General features: G+C 40.5%; 1 protein-coding gene across 1 annotated transcript in view; it reads right to left on the bottom strand.

The window, feature by feature from the left end:
- LANCL2 (LanC like glutathione S-transferase 2) overlaps positions 1-15,870 on the bottom strand; it is a 51,746-nt gene extending 35,876 nt beyond the window's left edge. Inside the window, exons 1-2 of the mRNA XM_075212524.1 lie at positions 14,295-15,870; positions 4,075-4,192 (exon numbers count right to left, since the gene is read on the bottom strand). Coding sequence (XP_075068625.1) covers positions 4,075-4,192; positions 14,295-14,489 — 313 coding nt within the window. The 5' untranslated portion in view covers positions 14,490-15,870. The remainder of the gene's footprint in view (positions 1-4,074; positions 4,193-14,294) is intronic.
- Positions 15,871-17,126: the final 1,256 nt, after the last annotated feature.

The following is a 17,126-nucleotide window of genomic DNA, read 5'->3' as shown; positions in this document are numbered from 1 at the left end:
CTATCCCACTGCCTGCTCTTACCTTGCTCACCTTTTCAACCTATCACACTCCTCTGGTGTAGTCCCCTCTTCATTCAAACACGCTCTTATCTCTCCCATCCTCAAAAAACCTAATCTTGACCCCACCTCTCTTGCAAACTATCGCCCTATCTCACTTCTCCCCTTTGCCTCCAAATTACTTGAGAGGATTGTCTGTTTCCGCCTCACTAGACACCTCTCGGACAATTCCCTCCTCGACCCTCTCCAATCCGGTTACCGCCCCCCTCCAATCCACCGAAACTGCCCTGGCCAAAGTTACTAATGATCTACTTTCAGCCAAATCTAAGGGTCACTTCTCCCTGCGGCCTTCGACACCGTGGACCACCCCCTCCTGCTACAAACACTTCTCTCTCTTGGCCTCTCTGGATCTGTCCTTGCCTGGTTCACCTCATACCTCGCTAACCGCTCCTTCTCAGTATCCACGTCTGGCTCCTGCTCCACCCCCTTCCCTCTCCCTGTTGGTGTCCCTCAGGGCTCTGTTCTTGGCCCTCTACTCTTTTCGCTCTACACCTCCTCCCTGGGGGCTCTCATCTCCTCATTCGGGCTTCAGTATCACCTTTACGCTGACGACATCCAACTTTACATCTCCTCGCCTGATCTCTCCTCCACCCTCCTCTCTCGTGTATCTGACTGCCTCTCTGCCATTTCCTCCTGGATGTCATCGCGCGTTCTCAAAATTAACATCTCCAAAACTGAACTGATTGTCTTTCCTCCCCCTAGACTCCCACCACATCCTCTCTATCACTGTTAACAATACCATCTCCTCTGTCACCCAACTCCACTGCCTGGGCGTTATCCTCGACTCCTCTCTCTCCTTCGCCCCCCACATCCAATTCCTCGCCCAAAGCTGTCGCTACCAGCTACGCAACATTGCCCGCATCCGGCCCTTCCTCTCCCAGGAAGCCACCAAAACTATCATCCACGCACTCATCTCCCGCCTTGATTATTGCAACCTCCTTCTTAGCGGCCTCCCCCATTCACATCTCGCCCCCCCTCCGCTCTATACTCAATGCGGCTGCTAGACTCATCTTCCTTTCTCGCCGCTCCTCGTCTGCCTCCCCTCTCTGCCTTGCCCTACACTGGCTCCCCATTCCTTACAGAATCCTTTTCAAACTCCTGACCGTCACTTACAAGGCTCTCTCCCAGTCTACTGCTCCCTATATCTCTAACCTCCTCTCCATTCACACCCCTGCCCGCTCCCTGCGCTCGGCCAATGACCGTTGCCTCTCCTCGACTCTGATCACCTCTTCCCACTCCAGAATCCAAGACTTCTCCCGTGCTGCCCCCCTTCACTGGAACGACCTCCCTCGCTCCATCCGTCTTTCTCCCAATCTGTCCTGCTTCAAGAGGGCACTTAAAACTTACCTGTTCCTAAAGGCTTACCCAACCTTCCACCTAACCTCTCCTCCACCTGTTCTTCCCCTCTCTCCTCCCAGCCCCCCTGCTCTCTCCCCACTTACTTCAACTTGCTCCCTGGGTGCCTGAGTTCTGTCTACCCTCCCTTAGGATGTAAGCTCATTTGAGCAGGGCTCTCTTCCCTTTGTTCTCCATACCTGCTCTTCTGCTCCGTCTTTACTGCATTAGCCTGCCTGGAGTCTCTGAAGTTTTGGTATTTTTTGTTACCATTTGTAATGTGTCACCTTGTTTAGTCTACTGTTTGTGCTGTCTACGGCGCTGCGGAACTCTTGTGGCGCCTAATAAATAAAGGATAATAATAATAATATTATTGGAGGTAGGACCATTACGACCATATATAACCATTCCAAACAGCGGATCTGCATATCAATTTAAGGGCTGCATATTATTTGCACTTCAGACACATCGAGACCGGTCTCTTTAGTTTTTATATTTTTGTCTACTTATGGATTGTTTTAACATTTGCCTTTTATTTTGATATTTATATGTTATTGACAATTTAGTATTAAAATTTTCTATTTTCAAACCATTCCCAGTTTTCACAAACTATTTCTGCCATATGATAGTTCATTGGTACAGCCTTTTACTGATTATCTGTCTTATTATACCAAGCACTGTTGTTCTCTTTTTTTGCTTTGAATTTTCAAAGGGGGTTTGGCATCAACCCTGACTATGTTACAGCTGCTAATCAATGAAGTAATTTCTTTGTGTGTGGTTTGTTCTGCCAGTGCAGGACATAATTTTCCTAGACTCAAATCTTTATACATAGTTATACACCTAGCCTTGGAGCAAAGATTGTAAGTCATAGCGGTATATTTAGTGGAGATGTTGCCTATAGCAACCATTTAGATTTTAGCTGTCATTTTGTAGAATGAACTAAATAAATGAGTTATAATCCGATTGGTTGCCACTGGCAACATCTCCACTTTCCAAACCCGCAGTTTAGTAAATCTAGCACATAGATTGCAAAGAGAGGACACCCCCATGGTCACTCATACTTTTACGGACACCTCTGATAGCCAAATGTTCTATTCATATGCTGCACCCCATACTTCCCCTTTATGTCACTTAGTCAGTAATGGAATGAATAAAAACATGGACTGCGTGCAAACCTTGGCAGGTCATAAATCATAGAAAAAGAATTAATGTGATCTGAGCAGTCGACTTCACACGAACTGCTATGCACAATGCAGGGAGATCACAAAATAAGAGAAGGAGGAAGAGCAGCTTGCACCATGCAGTGTCTCTCCTGTCTCTGAGACACAGAGCTGCATCCATGATAACTTCATTGAGAAGATAAAGAATTTTTAGGCAGGGTGGTATAAACGACTAATAAATCAGTAGTATTGGGTGGTCTCCAGTATTCTTAGAAAGAGGTGAGTGGGGGCATGTGTAGTTGGGAGGAAGGTTTGGAATTAATGTGGGATCTGAGAGCCTGTGGGAGATTTTGGGGTTATTGAAGGAAGGGGAGGGAGGGGGGGTCTATGGCGTTGTAGGTGGTGGAATTTTGGGGCACGTTTGGAATCTGAATCGCATTACAAGCGTTTTGGGATGAGTGAGCATGTATCGGAGCAGAAGTAATTCTCGGGTAATATTTTTTTTTTTTTTTTTAAAAACAAAAAAATTGTTTTATTTTTGGACATAGAGATAAATGGTGTAAAGGTACCAGGAAGACAAGCTGCTATCTAGAGGTTGCAATAACATACAGTAGTAGCACAGAATTAACCTGCTGAAACAGTAACAGCAGAGGAGACAGCAAGTGGTTCAATCACCTCTGCTGTTACTAGCTAGTGGTCACTGGGTAGATCTTTGAATCCAAGCAAAACTGGAGCTAAAGTGGCTTATAATGGCGTTTGTACATTTTTGTGCAGAGAAAAATACCTTCCCTCCTCATTACCTTTCACTGGCCTTTTTTTTTAAATTGCCTATACAGATACCACTCCTGTAACGTAGCCAAAGTTACACTGAGTTACAATGAGCGACAGAATTCATTTTCCAATATAGTCATCAAATTGGACAGATTAGGTCAATAAGCATTCAGTCAAAGCAATTTGATTAAAAGTGGGCCTATTAGTGCAGTTCGTGGCATACACGAGAACCAGATTTATGAGCATGCCCTCCCAATCCCCCTCCTTTTGAACACTGCTCTGATTTAGGGGCCACATAGCCTTCGATACTGGACCAACATGCCGTTATCACAGGATTATTATCAGAAAGCTATTAAATGTTGCTCAGCATATGGATATCTTGCCAGTATCAAGTTTTTATTCTTTTAACTTGTCTAGTCTCCATTAATGTTAATGCCCACTTGCTTGGAAAAATAATCTTGTATAAGCAACAATAACACTGACAAAATAAGATATATAATACAGGAAGGCTTTCTAATCCATATTGCTGCAAACTCCAAACCTTGGATTGGGACTTGTGGTGTACCACTTGATCTGCCGATGTGGAGGGGCAGTGATGGGCATACCAAACTTTGCACTGTCTGTCCCCAACCCGTATATATGAAGCTTTCTGCTTGGACAACACCAATTGAGAGAATCCACCCCTATATCCAGGACAGTACAAACCGAGAAGCCTTGTCTGTGTATACAGGACAGCTAACTGAAGACTCACCTGTATATCCAGTATAGCCAGAACAGTCATGTGGGTCTGCTGTCTTCAGTCCTTCCTCCATTTGCTGAAGTAAGTCACTTATTTTCGCTTGGATGCGTCTTGAAAACCTTCCTGTGATCTACGGGATGGCATAATAAAGGGTTTTGTTAAAACGGATGTCCAGTGACCAACTTTGTAAGGGCACTTTCAAACAACAATAGTAAATTATTTTAGTTTATTGGAGCTTCCAAATACTTGTGTAGGAATTCTTCCATTTGTAACATTCCCCGGCACGCATCTCCGTTTGAACTACCCTCAGCGGGGGAGGGACAGTCAGACGTGATGTCAGTAGAAGCTGGGATCAGCATGAGTTACACTGATGATTTTTCTGCAGCAATTAGTTCACTAAAAATCTCAAGTGAAAAAAAATAAATAAAAAATTGCTGCAAATATGTTCCCATAGATCCATTAAAGGATACTGGAGAATACCACACCAGAGATTTTAGCCCAGTACATAAAAAACACTACCGGAAAACGCAGCTCTATCACCATCAATGAAATCTGACAATTACCTGGCCCATAGTACTTGTTCACTACTAAGCAGTCTTCTCTGCGCATGCCACACCTCAAGACGAGTGCTTAATATCTAAAGAAGAGATTTTCAGCAGCAATGTTCAATCGAAAAAAAAATTACTGATGAAAACTAACTTTTTTGCTTTGGCTTCCTGAAAGCATTGAACATGGTAGGGAATGAATCCTTGAATCCCTTTAAAATAAAAGGCTGGAATGACAAATCTTTCAGCTGAAAATATAACTCATAATATAACTAATAGCCAACATAAAGACAGTCTTATAAAAAAACAAATATATGTATCCTACAAAGAAAAAACCCCAAAACACCTGTTTAATTTATCAACAAAATTTCCATAAAAAGCACTATCCAATTTACATTTAAGTTTTTATTAGTCATTTTAGTTGGCCACAAATGAAACTACACAAACATCATATTTCTGATGCATTGCTATCATTTTGTGCAAGATATGTCACTCATACAGTGCTTTAGGCATGCTATAGGACCTTCCCAGCAGGGTTATACAATTAACTTCCAAGACTCATCTCTGAAATCCTATTGATCAGTAAATCGACTCTGTTGTCATAATAAAACTGAAGAAAAAAAATCCAGTACTCCATACATCATCATGCAAAAGCAGCTGCGCAGTATTTTGTGAAAATAACAGTATATCTTGGCATAGCACAGTATCTGCATGAAACAGCAGTTTTGGTTATGTGAAATATAACCCTCTGTCATTGCTCTGCTGGTGAATGCTGTCATTTTATTTTGTTTCTTCAACAAAGTTTTGATCAGCATGTGTTTTACATGCCCTGGAATAAATCAGCTGTTATAAGCGGTTTATATTTACTCTACACACCTGCTACTTGGCAAGCAAAATCCTCCAGTAAGATGGAACTAAACGAGGAACAAGTTTATTACTATGCCAAGGCTGAATAATTTACAAGACTTCGGTAGTCACAGCAAATGCCTTTTCTTTCTTTTGGAGAGATTTATATAATCTTAAAAGTCACACCTCTAAGGTTCAGCAGGCTCCTAGACTTGTCCAATTCACAAACTCTTAAATTCACTTTTACCCACCATGTTATATGTTGGAGACAACAACCTTATGACCAACATTGCTATGTGACTGGATCATACAGCCCACTAAGTACTTTTTTACCTTTGCAATCTGGCTGGACCAATATGCAATATGTAGCACTTAACCACATGTATCAAACTTATATTGTCCTATAGATTGTAAACTTGTGAGCAGGGCCTTCTTACCTCTCTGTCTGTCTGTAATACCTAGTATTTGTAGGAGGACAGCCATGACATGGACTTACATTGTCCTAAATCCAGTACTTGTGGCCCTAGGGAGATACAGGGGGTAAATTGCAGCTGGTTTCTGCCAACTGCCAGATGATTCACTTAAAACCATGAAGGAGAACATGTTCAGCGCAGACTCCTTTGAGTCTTTCCGCAGGGCACAAAGTATGGCTGCCAGTCACACACAGGCTCACAACTCTCACCATGTCATGTGAAGACAGAGGGGTAGGGGAGCATTTCACATTACAGAGTGGACTGCACTCAGAGGGGTGTTTCAAAGTCTCTCTGCTCACTACAGCATGTGCTATGTGACTGTGGTTGCCATAGTACTCCATGATACTGTGTAGAATTGTAAATCATTAATAGTAGCCTGAAGAAGCAAACCAATGAAAAAAATGGTAAATACAAAGATTATTCTTAAAGCCTGCCAGTTATGTTAAAAAAATAAAATAAATAAAACACAACATAAAAAGCATGCACCTCATTTTCATGGGATTTCTGCTTTAACAATTATACATTACAATGAATATGTACTCATACTATTGTCAATGTTAAGGTTTTTCAAAACTGTATGACCGGTATATGGGTGTAATCACCAGTTTTTTCCATTTATTTTTTTTAATTATAATCTTCATCTCAAAGTCTGCAGAGGTTAGTGTGTGTGTGTCTTTAAATGCATTACTAAGCATGCATTTTTATAACAATTTTTGAAGAAGACTTGTTCCACTGGAATCAACTATAGCACAATTTTGTCTTAAAATAACATGCACTTTGCAGCTTTCATTTTTAACCCCTTCAACACAGGGCCTATTATGGCCCTTTATGGGCTGGTCCAGCATCAATATCAGCAATTTATTTATATTGTACGCACGCAAATTATAACTTATAATCTGCATTTGAAAATAATGGTTTTTTTTTGTTTTTATCCATTTTGCATGGTCTTAAATGAAATGCATAAAATATGTAGGATCAATATAGGTTGTTCAACAAGGCAACTATTTTGAAAACTAGACAACCCACCACATAAATTGAGTGTACATTTGATTCTTGAAGCCATGATTGAAAGAGTAACTACTAAAAGCACCTAATTTAAAAAGAGAGGACTCTCCTCTTCCAAACAAGGGTGCTCATTGGGTCTCTTGATGCCATAAGGGAGATCTCTGCACTACAACAACCCTCCCCATCCGGAACTCCTTAATTATGTCTGCAGTGTATCGGATGATCACACATAATCACCAGGCAATAACTATTTAGGGGACAGGTAAGTACACTTAACTTCTTTGAACCCTCTGTGTGCCAAAGACAAGTCTCACTCATTCTTCGACCTGAAGGGGTTAAAAAAAAAAATGAAGGAATTCGCAGCGCAGTCACAATAAAACCCACAGAAGTAAACTTAAAAAATAAGCCAAAAAAAATTCTTAATCATCCACTGTAAGTTGTATTGCTGCACTTCCAGGTTTTCTATGTTCCCCCTCTCAGTCTAAGTGCACACAGTGAAAGGAAATGGTGGACAAAGTTCTTATAAGAGATCTTTCAGAGAGGATTTTTATTCAAATAGAGGAATAGTGTCACTCCCATGTGTTTGAAGATTGGGGGGGGGATCTGTTAGTGTAGTCAGAATATTAGCATCAGAGGAACAGTTTTCATAATGTCCACAATGAGTTTATCCCTAGATTTTCTTGAATTTTACAATATGGCTGCTTCCATAGTCTGATCTATTTATGCTGAAAAACAAGTGATTAAATAGAAAAGAAAAAAAAAACAACCCACTGGAAATGGTGTCAAGTGGAGACAAGTTTCTAAACTAAAAAGACAGTTATTGGAAGATCAATTGGCAAATAGTTATGGCTCTACCTTTTACATTTATAAAGGCTACAAAATGCCATTTCCTATTGAATCAAATGGTTAAGTGACTATATAAAGCATTATGCTGGCCACTGATATGCAGGGTCAAATTGTGCAGATCCAGTCACTCTCCAGCACCTGAAGGAGTGGGTCAAAATCTCTTCTTCCAGGTCAACTGATCTGAAAAACAATGCACTGTATAAAAACTCACCCTATAATAAAACTTTCTTCCACAACTTCAGGACCTGCTGTTGTTGTAGTGTACAGAACAGCAACTTAAGGTTAATCAGCATCCTTAAAAGTCATCTTCAAAAAAATGCACCAGGGTTGCACAATTAAAAATCTATATGTTAAGTAAGTCTGTGCCCTGGCAATTTGTGGGAGTCATCACCAGAGCAGGTTTCATTGGCTGAAAAATGGTGATGTCATTGAAAGGTGACTTTTTTTTTCTTCCACGGGCTCCCACCGATGACATCATCCTCCAGAGACAGGCAGACAGCCAATCAGCTTGTTTTCTGTGCAACCCGGGTTGAAAAACCCGGGTTGCACCATTCATAGTGCAGGCAACCCGGGTCCGACCCGGGAATTACCCCTCAATAAATCCCGGGTTGAAGACCTGGGTTTTTAGACCCAGGATTTTTGACTTGTACCATTCATACTGCACCAAGACCCGGGTCGTTTGAGCTCGCCCCGGCAAAAACCCGGGATTTTGGTGCAGTATGAATGGGGTATAAGCTGAAAGTTCAAATATGCTAAGATATAGTATTGGAACACCCATCTTGAGGAATATTTGATCCATTGTTGAAATAAACTGCTTTCTAAATATTATTCCAAATACCATAACATATCCTAAAAGAATAGGAGATTTACTAGTCCTAGCAGTCTGTAGGAATGATCTGTTTTGCTTTCCAGGGAAGAACTCTACCGCATTTATGGTTAAAGGTCTTCTCTTCAACTAATCCTGTGCTGCCCCCCTTCACTGGAACGACCTCCCTTGCTCCATCCGTCTCTCTCCCAATCTGTGCTCCTTCAAAAGGGGCACTTAAAACTCACCTGTTCCTTAAGGCCTACCCACCATCCACTTAACCTCTCATCTCTTCTGCTCGTCCTCCCCTGACCCCTCCTCTCTCCCCTTTGCTTCACTGGCTCCCTTTTGTGCCTGACTTTGTTTACCCTCCCTTAGGATGTAAGCTTGTATGAGCAGGGCCCTCTTCCCTCCTGTCTCCATACCTGTTCTTCTGCTCCGTCTCTACTGTATTTGTCTGCCTGTAGTTTCTGAAGTATTGGTGCTTCGTGTTTATCTGTACTGTTTTACCCTGTATAGTCTACTGTTTGTACCGTGTATGGCGCTGCGGAAACCTTGTGGCGCCCTACAAATAAACGATAATAATCAGGATGATTCTCACCAACAGAAGATACAATTAATTTACAGACTATAGATGTTGAAAGTATTAAGGTCTTTCTAGATAACACTGACATTCAGTCAAGAGAACCTATTCCTCGGTTTTCCACTGTTTGAGTGGATCACTGCCTACAGCTGTCTAGTTATCCCAAAACAATCTTCAGATCCCATTTGTTGCGTCAGCGTGCAGGATACAAAAAACATTTATCAACTTTGTGACTCCTCATTTGTCACAATGGATCAAGTGTGAAATGAGGAGTCAGAGGAAAGGAATAGGAATAATGATGACCATTATTCTAATGATTGTATTTTGTTTGTAACTGCCCTAATTGGAGGGGACAGTTCAAACTCAACTATTGTGCTGCTATTTTGACCGGGAAAAAAAAAAATGTACACAAAATTATTCTTGTTTCAAAATGTACTGAAATCAAAAGAATATTTGTAGTCAACTGACATTATGGTCCCACCATTACTGGAATTTGCAAATGTATTTGATGTAGGATTTACAATTTCTAATTTCCAGAAAATGTAGTCTGTAATTTTTTCCTCCCCCACAGACTGGTCAGACCTCCTCCTGACCGTTCCGTTGGCTGCACTACATTAGGTCATGGCATAGTTACTTGTTGAATACCACCAATCCAAAGAACAAACCCCCTACTCTAGATAAATAAAATAAATCCTCACTCCATCTTAAGCCTTTCTATTGGCTGTTTGCAATATTCAGTGGGTTTCAAATCCTATTGTTGAGCAATTTATAAAAGCAGTGGCACAAAGTACGTGGTACAAGCAACCCTCCTGGACATTCTTTTTCCAGAACAAGCTAAGCTACGATTTTTTTTACTCAAGTCTTTTTTAAATATTGTCATCACTTTTAATAGTACAATAAAGCAAAATAGACAATACAAAACAAAAACTAAACTCAATCCCTAGGTATATTATTACATTGTCAGTTATTTTGAAATCATTACAAGGAACTCATACTTTTAGAAGGATTTATTGTCAAGATGGCAAACCCTGTTCAGTTAGAAATCAGTTTTTCCAACTCTCTTTCCAGACCACCATTTTCCTCAGTATATCAATCAGTTCTACTTGATTTGTTATGTGGACAACAATCAAGTCATCAAGAAACCAGACAGACTCTTTAGCATTGCAACTGGAAAAGGTCAAGCAGCCTCCTCCTGCACCCTATCTCACTGGATAGTAAAAGTAGCAATCTTAATTAATTGATTAGTTTCTCCAGGAGTCATTTGTCAGACAGTTTACTATACTTCAGTGAATACTACTCTACAATGTAGATGAACCATGCTAACAGCAGTTTTCTTCAGCAGAAAAGTTCTTAAAGACTAAGAGGTCTATTTATCAACCTGCAATAGGCTAAAACTCCTGGAGACTTCTTAAGTTATCTCCAGAAAATGTCTATCACAGGACTTCACTTAATTTATCAAGGGGTTAACACATTTATCCTGCCTTAACCCATTTCACAATGGTTACAGCTCTGCTTCCAGCCTTTCTCAGATAATTATCGTAATTTTCCTTTCGTAGTGGTTCTTCATGGAGGCATAATTTCCCTTCCTTGGCTTGATCTAAACATTATAGAATGGGTTCAGGTGGAGGTAGGATTTTATATCTAGAGCAGAGGACTGTCTTATGATTGGAGGCAGAGGAAACCCACCAGTATGCGGCCACGAAGAAAGGAAACGCTCTCATCAAATACAGGGAACATTTGTCAAAACTAGTGCCCAGGTAACTGCAGATAGAGTACTATTAGAGCTATATTTATAAACAATGCATCTTCTCCAAAGTGGCCATATTTTGTATTTTATGAGTGAAGCCGGTGTGAGGCACATTAGCTCAAATATGTTTATGGTAGTGTTAATTTTATCAGGCCCAGCAACACAAAATCAGATGACGTACCAACAATAATGACTGCACCTGAACAAACAAACACACACTTGGTTCAAATAAGAAAACTACTGCCAATATCATGCTACTAGCCTGATAATGACACTATCTCTTGCCCTAGTGGCTTGCTCAGTCTAAGGGCTTGTTCACATACAACTACAGCAATACTGTGCAAAGAGAAAAAGGAATTTATTGAAGCCTTCAGGATCATGATCCCAAACAACCATCAAACCTTCCCCATGCACATACTAATGTGGGTTACATTTTAACAATACAGGTACACATAGGCGGAGGTGCAATGGCATCGGGATCCTAATTAATGATGCAATGTGCAGGCGCTCAGCTGACCACCCATACTGCAAACCAGTAAGATTGTATAATTGCACAATAGAGGGCAAAGTCTAGGTACACACTACAGAAAATGTATCCCGATGTTATAAACCTAACAATTTTACCAATGAATGGGGGGGAAAAAAATGTTCAATGAGCATGCTGATTCATGTGTACACACTAAATAGCTTCAGATCTGTGCTCTTCATCTGTCATAACCATCAGCTGAAAAGATTGTGACTCTGCACACCCCATAGAGCTCTATGGACACTGCCGGTCCTGAGTGTATACACACTGCAGAATTGGAATGACATTGTTCTATGGTTGAACGAGATTTTTAGTTTGGTTTAAAAAAAAATCACAACAAACAAAACGATGTGCTTTGGACCGACAATCGTTCATCGTTGGAGCCTACACACTAATGCGATATCGGGCCAAACAACCGTTTACTTTGTGATTGGCCCGATAATCAGCTGAAAAACCTGTAGTGTGCACCCAGCCTTAACCGCACAGATTGCAAAGATACAAAAAGATCAGATTTGAGTGGAAATAGGCTGTACTCTATTTAAAAATTAGTTCATGATCTCACATGAGAGGGATACAAGTGAACCTGATACCAGAAAGATCATATTCAATCCAATTGGATTTTGATGGTTTAGTGTGGGACCACACACACTACACAATGATTGATCAGTTTGGTTGACGTAACCACACAGATCAACCTATACTGTATCATATGTAGGTAGCATAAGCATGTACAGCATGCACACAGGTCCCAGAGGAGGGTATTACACCACAGGAGACAGGAGATGTTGTTAGACCAGTTACACAGCAGTTTCAAACTCACTTTGATTACTTCAACGGGTATCATTATCAAATCTTCTAAAAAGAAAAAGTAAAGCGGTTGCCCATAGCAACCAGACTCCAGCTATCATTTATCTAGTACACTAGAAAATTATAGCTAGAATGCGATTGGTTGCATGGGTAACACCTCCAATTTTCTTTTTTACAAGGTTTGATAAACTACCCCCAAAGTGGGATAACTGAGCCCTATAAACCAGTGTTGGGCCACATGCGGTCCTCTAAGCCTTCACCAGCGGCTCCTTCCTGCTTCATTTGTTTGTTATAGCTTGTATCACTTGTTTAAAATGCCTGCTGCTATGTTTTTAGATATATGTCTTTCTTTGCTTAAATGTATTGTATTAAATTATTACTGATATTAAGGGTAATGTGCGGCCCCTTTGAAGGTTAGAGGGCCGCACCATGCAGCCGCCGGTGTGCATCAGGTTGCCCATTACTGCTATAAAACAGTTTTCTTTAGGAGCTGCAATGTACAATTTAAACTATAACTCTCTGCAACAGGTCAGGAAAATAACAGTGTGCTGTAGACATGTATAAGCAGAATCTTGGGCTCAAAGGTAACGTCACATTGGGCTAGATTTACTAAACTGCGGGTTTGAAAAAGTGGGGATGTTGCCTATAGCAACCAATCAGATTTTAGCTGTCATTTTGTAAAAGCTACTAAATAAATGAAAGCTAAAATCTGATTGGTTGCTATAGGCAACATCCCCACTTTTTCAAACCCGCAGCTTAGTAAATCTAGCCCATAGAGTCAGTTAGATTGGTAGGAAGATAGCTGGGCACACAGCCCGATAAAGGTCATTTTCTGACAGCATTAAAGGATATGTAAGATAATGATCCAAATTATTACAATAGGATCATTAATGGGCACTGTGGTCTTTTGGAGATATATAGCTGACAATATCTCCACCTATATCAACAAGTGTGTGGCCAGTTTTAGAGTTGCCAACTATTACTTGTACTTACTTAGCTGGTAGACAAACTTGACAAGCTTTGCAATCCTAACAAATTACACCAAAGGCTTGTTCATCCTATACTTTTTACTAGCATTTGTTCACACCGCATTTACTGCTGCTACATAGAATCGTTTTCTGCACATTTTATATGTATTCAGATATAACAGGCAGCAGCAGTTTTCATAGGGTTCAATTAAGTCCCCAAAAGCCAGTTTTGGTGGCTATTTCTCCATGGTGAATGCTACATGGACATCAAAGAAATTGATGCTGGCCTTGATCGGCCAAGTAACAGAAGTAACCAGACTTCCACGTGCATGGTTCATCAGGAAGCATCTTGTACAAGCATCCAAAAGGCCACAAAATCACTATGGACAAATATGCAATTGAGGGAACCTTTCACTATTGCAGCTCTTCAGTGAGGCCCACTCCCACTGCACCCCAACACAGACTATTACCAGACTACAGCTGCTGGTGGCACTATTCACAACTGAGAGAGGAGTGTTGCTGGCCTTAACCTATTCTAGTTTTGCAAGCATCTAAAAGTTTGAATCACAAGCCTAATTTTCTCTCCTAGTACCAAAAGCTCTATTCTATTTCAGTTGGCACAGCAAGGCTGCAATACAGCAACAGTACTACAAATATGTGAAGATGTGTCCATAACAAACTGGGATCACCAAAAGTAAATAACATCTTTTAAACAGATCTATAGGTACAGTCATAAATATGGTGTCTACATTATTTGATCATTTAACACAAACTAAGCATAATAGTTATATAATAGAAATAGTATATAAACAACCTGAGTGCTAATAAGGGGAACCTGTAGCATATTATTACATTTCAAAATCAAGTGTTTATTAAGTTGTGAATAATAATAATAATATTTAAAAAAGTGAGCACTGCCCCAACCCACACTTAATCCAAACACTGATCCTTCTGCACTTCAGTTGGGATAGAGATCACATTTCACAATATAGACTACTAGGCAGACGTAAGCAAAAGTATACCTAGGAAAATGATTATTATAAAAAAACATACAACATGTTGGAGGTGTAGAGAACCATACCTTCCCATCTCTGTCAAAGGGCAGGTCCAGCTCCCCTTCGTCCCCAGAGGCTTCATCTCCCTCCTCCTGTTCTCCAGCATCGGGGGTGGTCTGTGGAGGGCGGTAATCCGAGTAGGTATTGTTGAAGGATCGCTCCTCCATCTCTGCCTCCCCGCCGAACTGCAGCCTCAGTCTCTTGGACATGCTCTCTCCCATGTCCCCCACCGAGAGTCGGCAGGGACAAAATACCGAGCACTCGCACCTAATTACCACAACGCGTCCTGGCGCTGGCTGCTGATACTGCTGCTGTGTGCTCAGAGCCTGACACACTCAATCACACACGTCCCTCCTCTTCTCTGTCACAACAACACAATACTCTTCATACCAGGTTAACAGGTGACAAAGATGTCATGTTCATCTCTGAGAGAGGTATGAAGGGAAGCCTGCAGCCCTCTTGTATGTCACAGGACTATACATTGTCTACAATACCCCATGGAGCATATGTCAATCTGTTCTGTGACTGGGCGACATTTAACCGCATGGAGAGAACAATGTGAATACTATCACAGGCTAATTTTTGTTATTATCATTCTAAAGTTAAAAATAAATCCATTTATAGGCACATTATGCTTTACATTGTCAGAAACAAAGAATGATGCAGTATATTAAAACAAGGATTGAGAAAGATATATGTAATATATATATGTAATATTGTTAATGTAAATATGATGATGTCATTAATTGCATTAACCTTTCATTAAAATGAAAAGAATTGCCTGTGTGACAATGTGCTCTGAGGTATAGTGAAGTGTATGGCAAATGAAAGGAGTGTTGTAATATGGTGACAAAGCAGAATTCGCATTCAGCAGCCACACTGCACTGAGTAGCAGCTAGCAGACATCATACACCATGCTTACACCCTGACATCCAGTAATGCTGAAATACCATCCATAACAGTATGCATCATTCTTCTATACAGAACTAACACACCCCCTTGTAAGGTTTCTGAAATCCATTCCAACTCCAAAGCTCTGAAATTACCAGAAGGTTTGATCAAGTAGATTAATCCACATAATCCAATTTTTTTTTCTTTTAAAAAAAGAAAGTTCTGTACCCTCAAAGCCTTCTGAAAAATCCAGTGAACTGAACACAGATGATATTTTGTGTTAAAATCCAAAAGAACATGAGCTTAGTATAATAGTCTATACGCAAAATCCAGGGATCACTGAACAGTTTTCACTGTTGCTCTGTGCACTTGCAAATATTGAAATTGCTTAACCCAAAGCTTCATTCCATGACAAGAAAAGGAAGGAAAAATGCCAATTTCAGTGATGTTCAGCCTTCATTCAGCATTGTCTTACAGGCAAATCAGCAGTATCAAACCAGCAGCTGCTTCATCATCCTCATTCATTAATTCACCTTGCCATTGAGGGGAAAAACAAGCCCTGCAGATATACAATATATATGACGACTGAACTTTATACAATTACAAAATACCTTGGAAAATCAATTTGTAATCCACCCACAGCCTTTGTCTTTGTAGCGGCTGTGTTGAATTTGTGTTCTTTCCCTGTGATCCACAGATGAATAAATGGGTAGGACAGACTCAAGGGAGGAGGCTTGCAGCCACACACACTGCTTATAATTGTCAACAATGGAAGCTTTCGCCAGACTGCCAGATAAATCACCTGCAGCAAACACACAACACACACTCATTTCTAAACAACAGGCACAGGAAAACATGTTGCTTTTGTCACAACCCTAATTTGCAGTATTGCGTTAACCCTTTTACCTCTTCACATCATGGTTGGCTTATGATCTCTGAAGTGCATTGAGGGAATTACAGTCATTTTTCTTGGTGCTCCCAATCAAAAGGTTCTATTAACAGTACAGTAAGAGTGGTTATTGCAGTACACAATCAATAAATATCTGACAATACAGCAAGATCAATAATGGGGCAGCTACATCCAGTTTTTGTTTGGTGATAAATTGAAAGTATTACACAGCTACTGAATAGGAACTCATGTGGAACCGACGTACGTCTGCTTCTTTTTGCGTAAAATACACATTTCCGCACTGCGCATGCACATTAAAAATCCTTATGCATACGTCCTTATGCAGATTGTATCACATCTTGTATTTACGTATATGCCCTTATGCAGATTGTGTCGCATCTTTTACTTATTTATATGTCCTTATGCAGCTTGTGTCGCATCTTATACTTACGCATATGTCCTTGTGCAGATTGTGTCACATCTTATACTTGCAACAATGTCCTTATGCAGATTGTGTCACATCTTATACTTGCAACAATGTCCTTATGCAGATTGTGTCACAGCTTATACTTGCAACAATGTCCTTATGCAGATTGTGTCACAGCTTATACTTGCAACAATGTCCTTATGCAGATTGTGTCACAGCTTATATTTACGCATACGTCCTTATGGAGATTGTGTCGCATCTTATACTTGCAAAAATGTCCTTATGCAGATTGTGTCACATTTTATACTTACGCATACGTCCTTATGCAGATTGTGTCGCATCTTATACCTACGCATACATCCTTATGCAGATTGTGTCGCATCTTATACCTACGCATACGTCCTTATGCAGATTGTGTCGCATTTTATACTTACGCATACGTCCTTATGCAGATTGTGTCGCATCTTATACCTACGCATACGTCCTTAGGCAGATTGTGTCGCATCTTATACTTGCAACAATGTCCTTATGCAGATTGTGTCACATCTTATACTTACGCATACGTCCTTATGCAGATTGTGTCGCATCTTATACCTACGCATACGTCCTTATGCAGATTATGTTGCATCTTATACTTACGCATACGTCCTT

The sequence above is a fragment of the Mixophyes fleayi genome, chromosome 5 (genome assembly GCF_038048845.1).
Source record: "Mixophyes fleayi isolate aMixFle1 chromosome 5, aMixFle1.hap1, whole genome shotgun sequence".
Lineage (NCBI taxonomy): Eukaryota > Metazoa > Chordata > Amphibia > Anura > Limnodynastidae > Mixophyes > Mixophyes fleayi.
The sequence above is the reverse complement of the archived record's forward strand: the minus strand, read 5'-3'. Positions and strand labels throughout refer to the sequence as shown.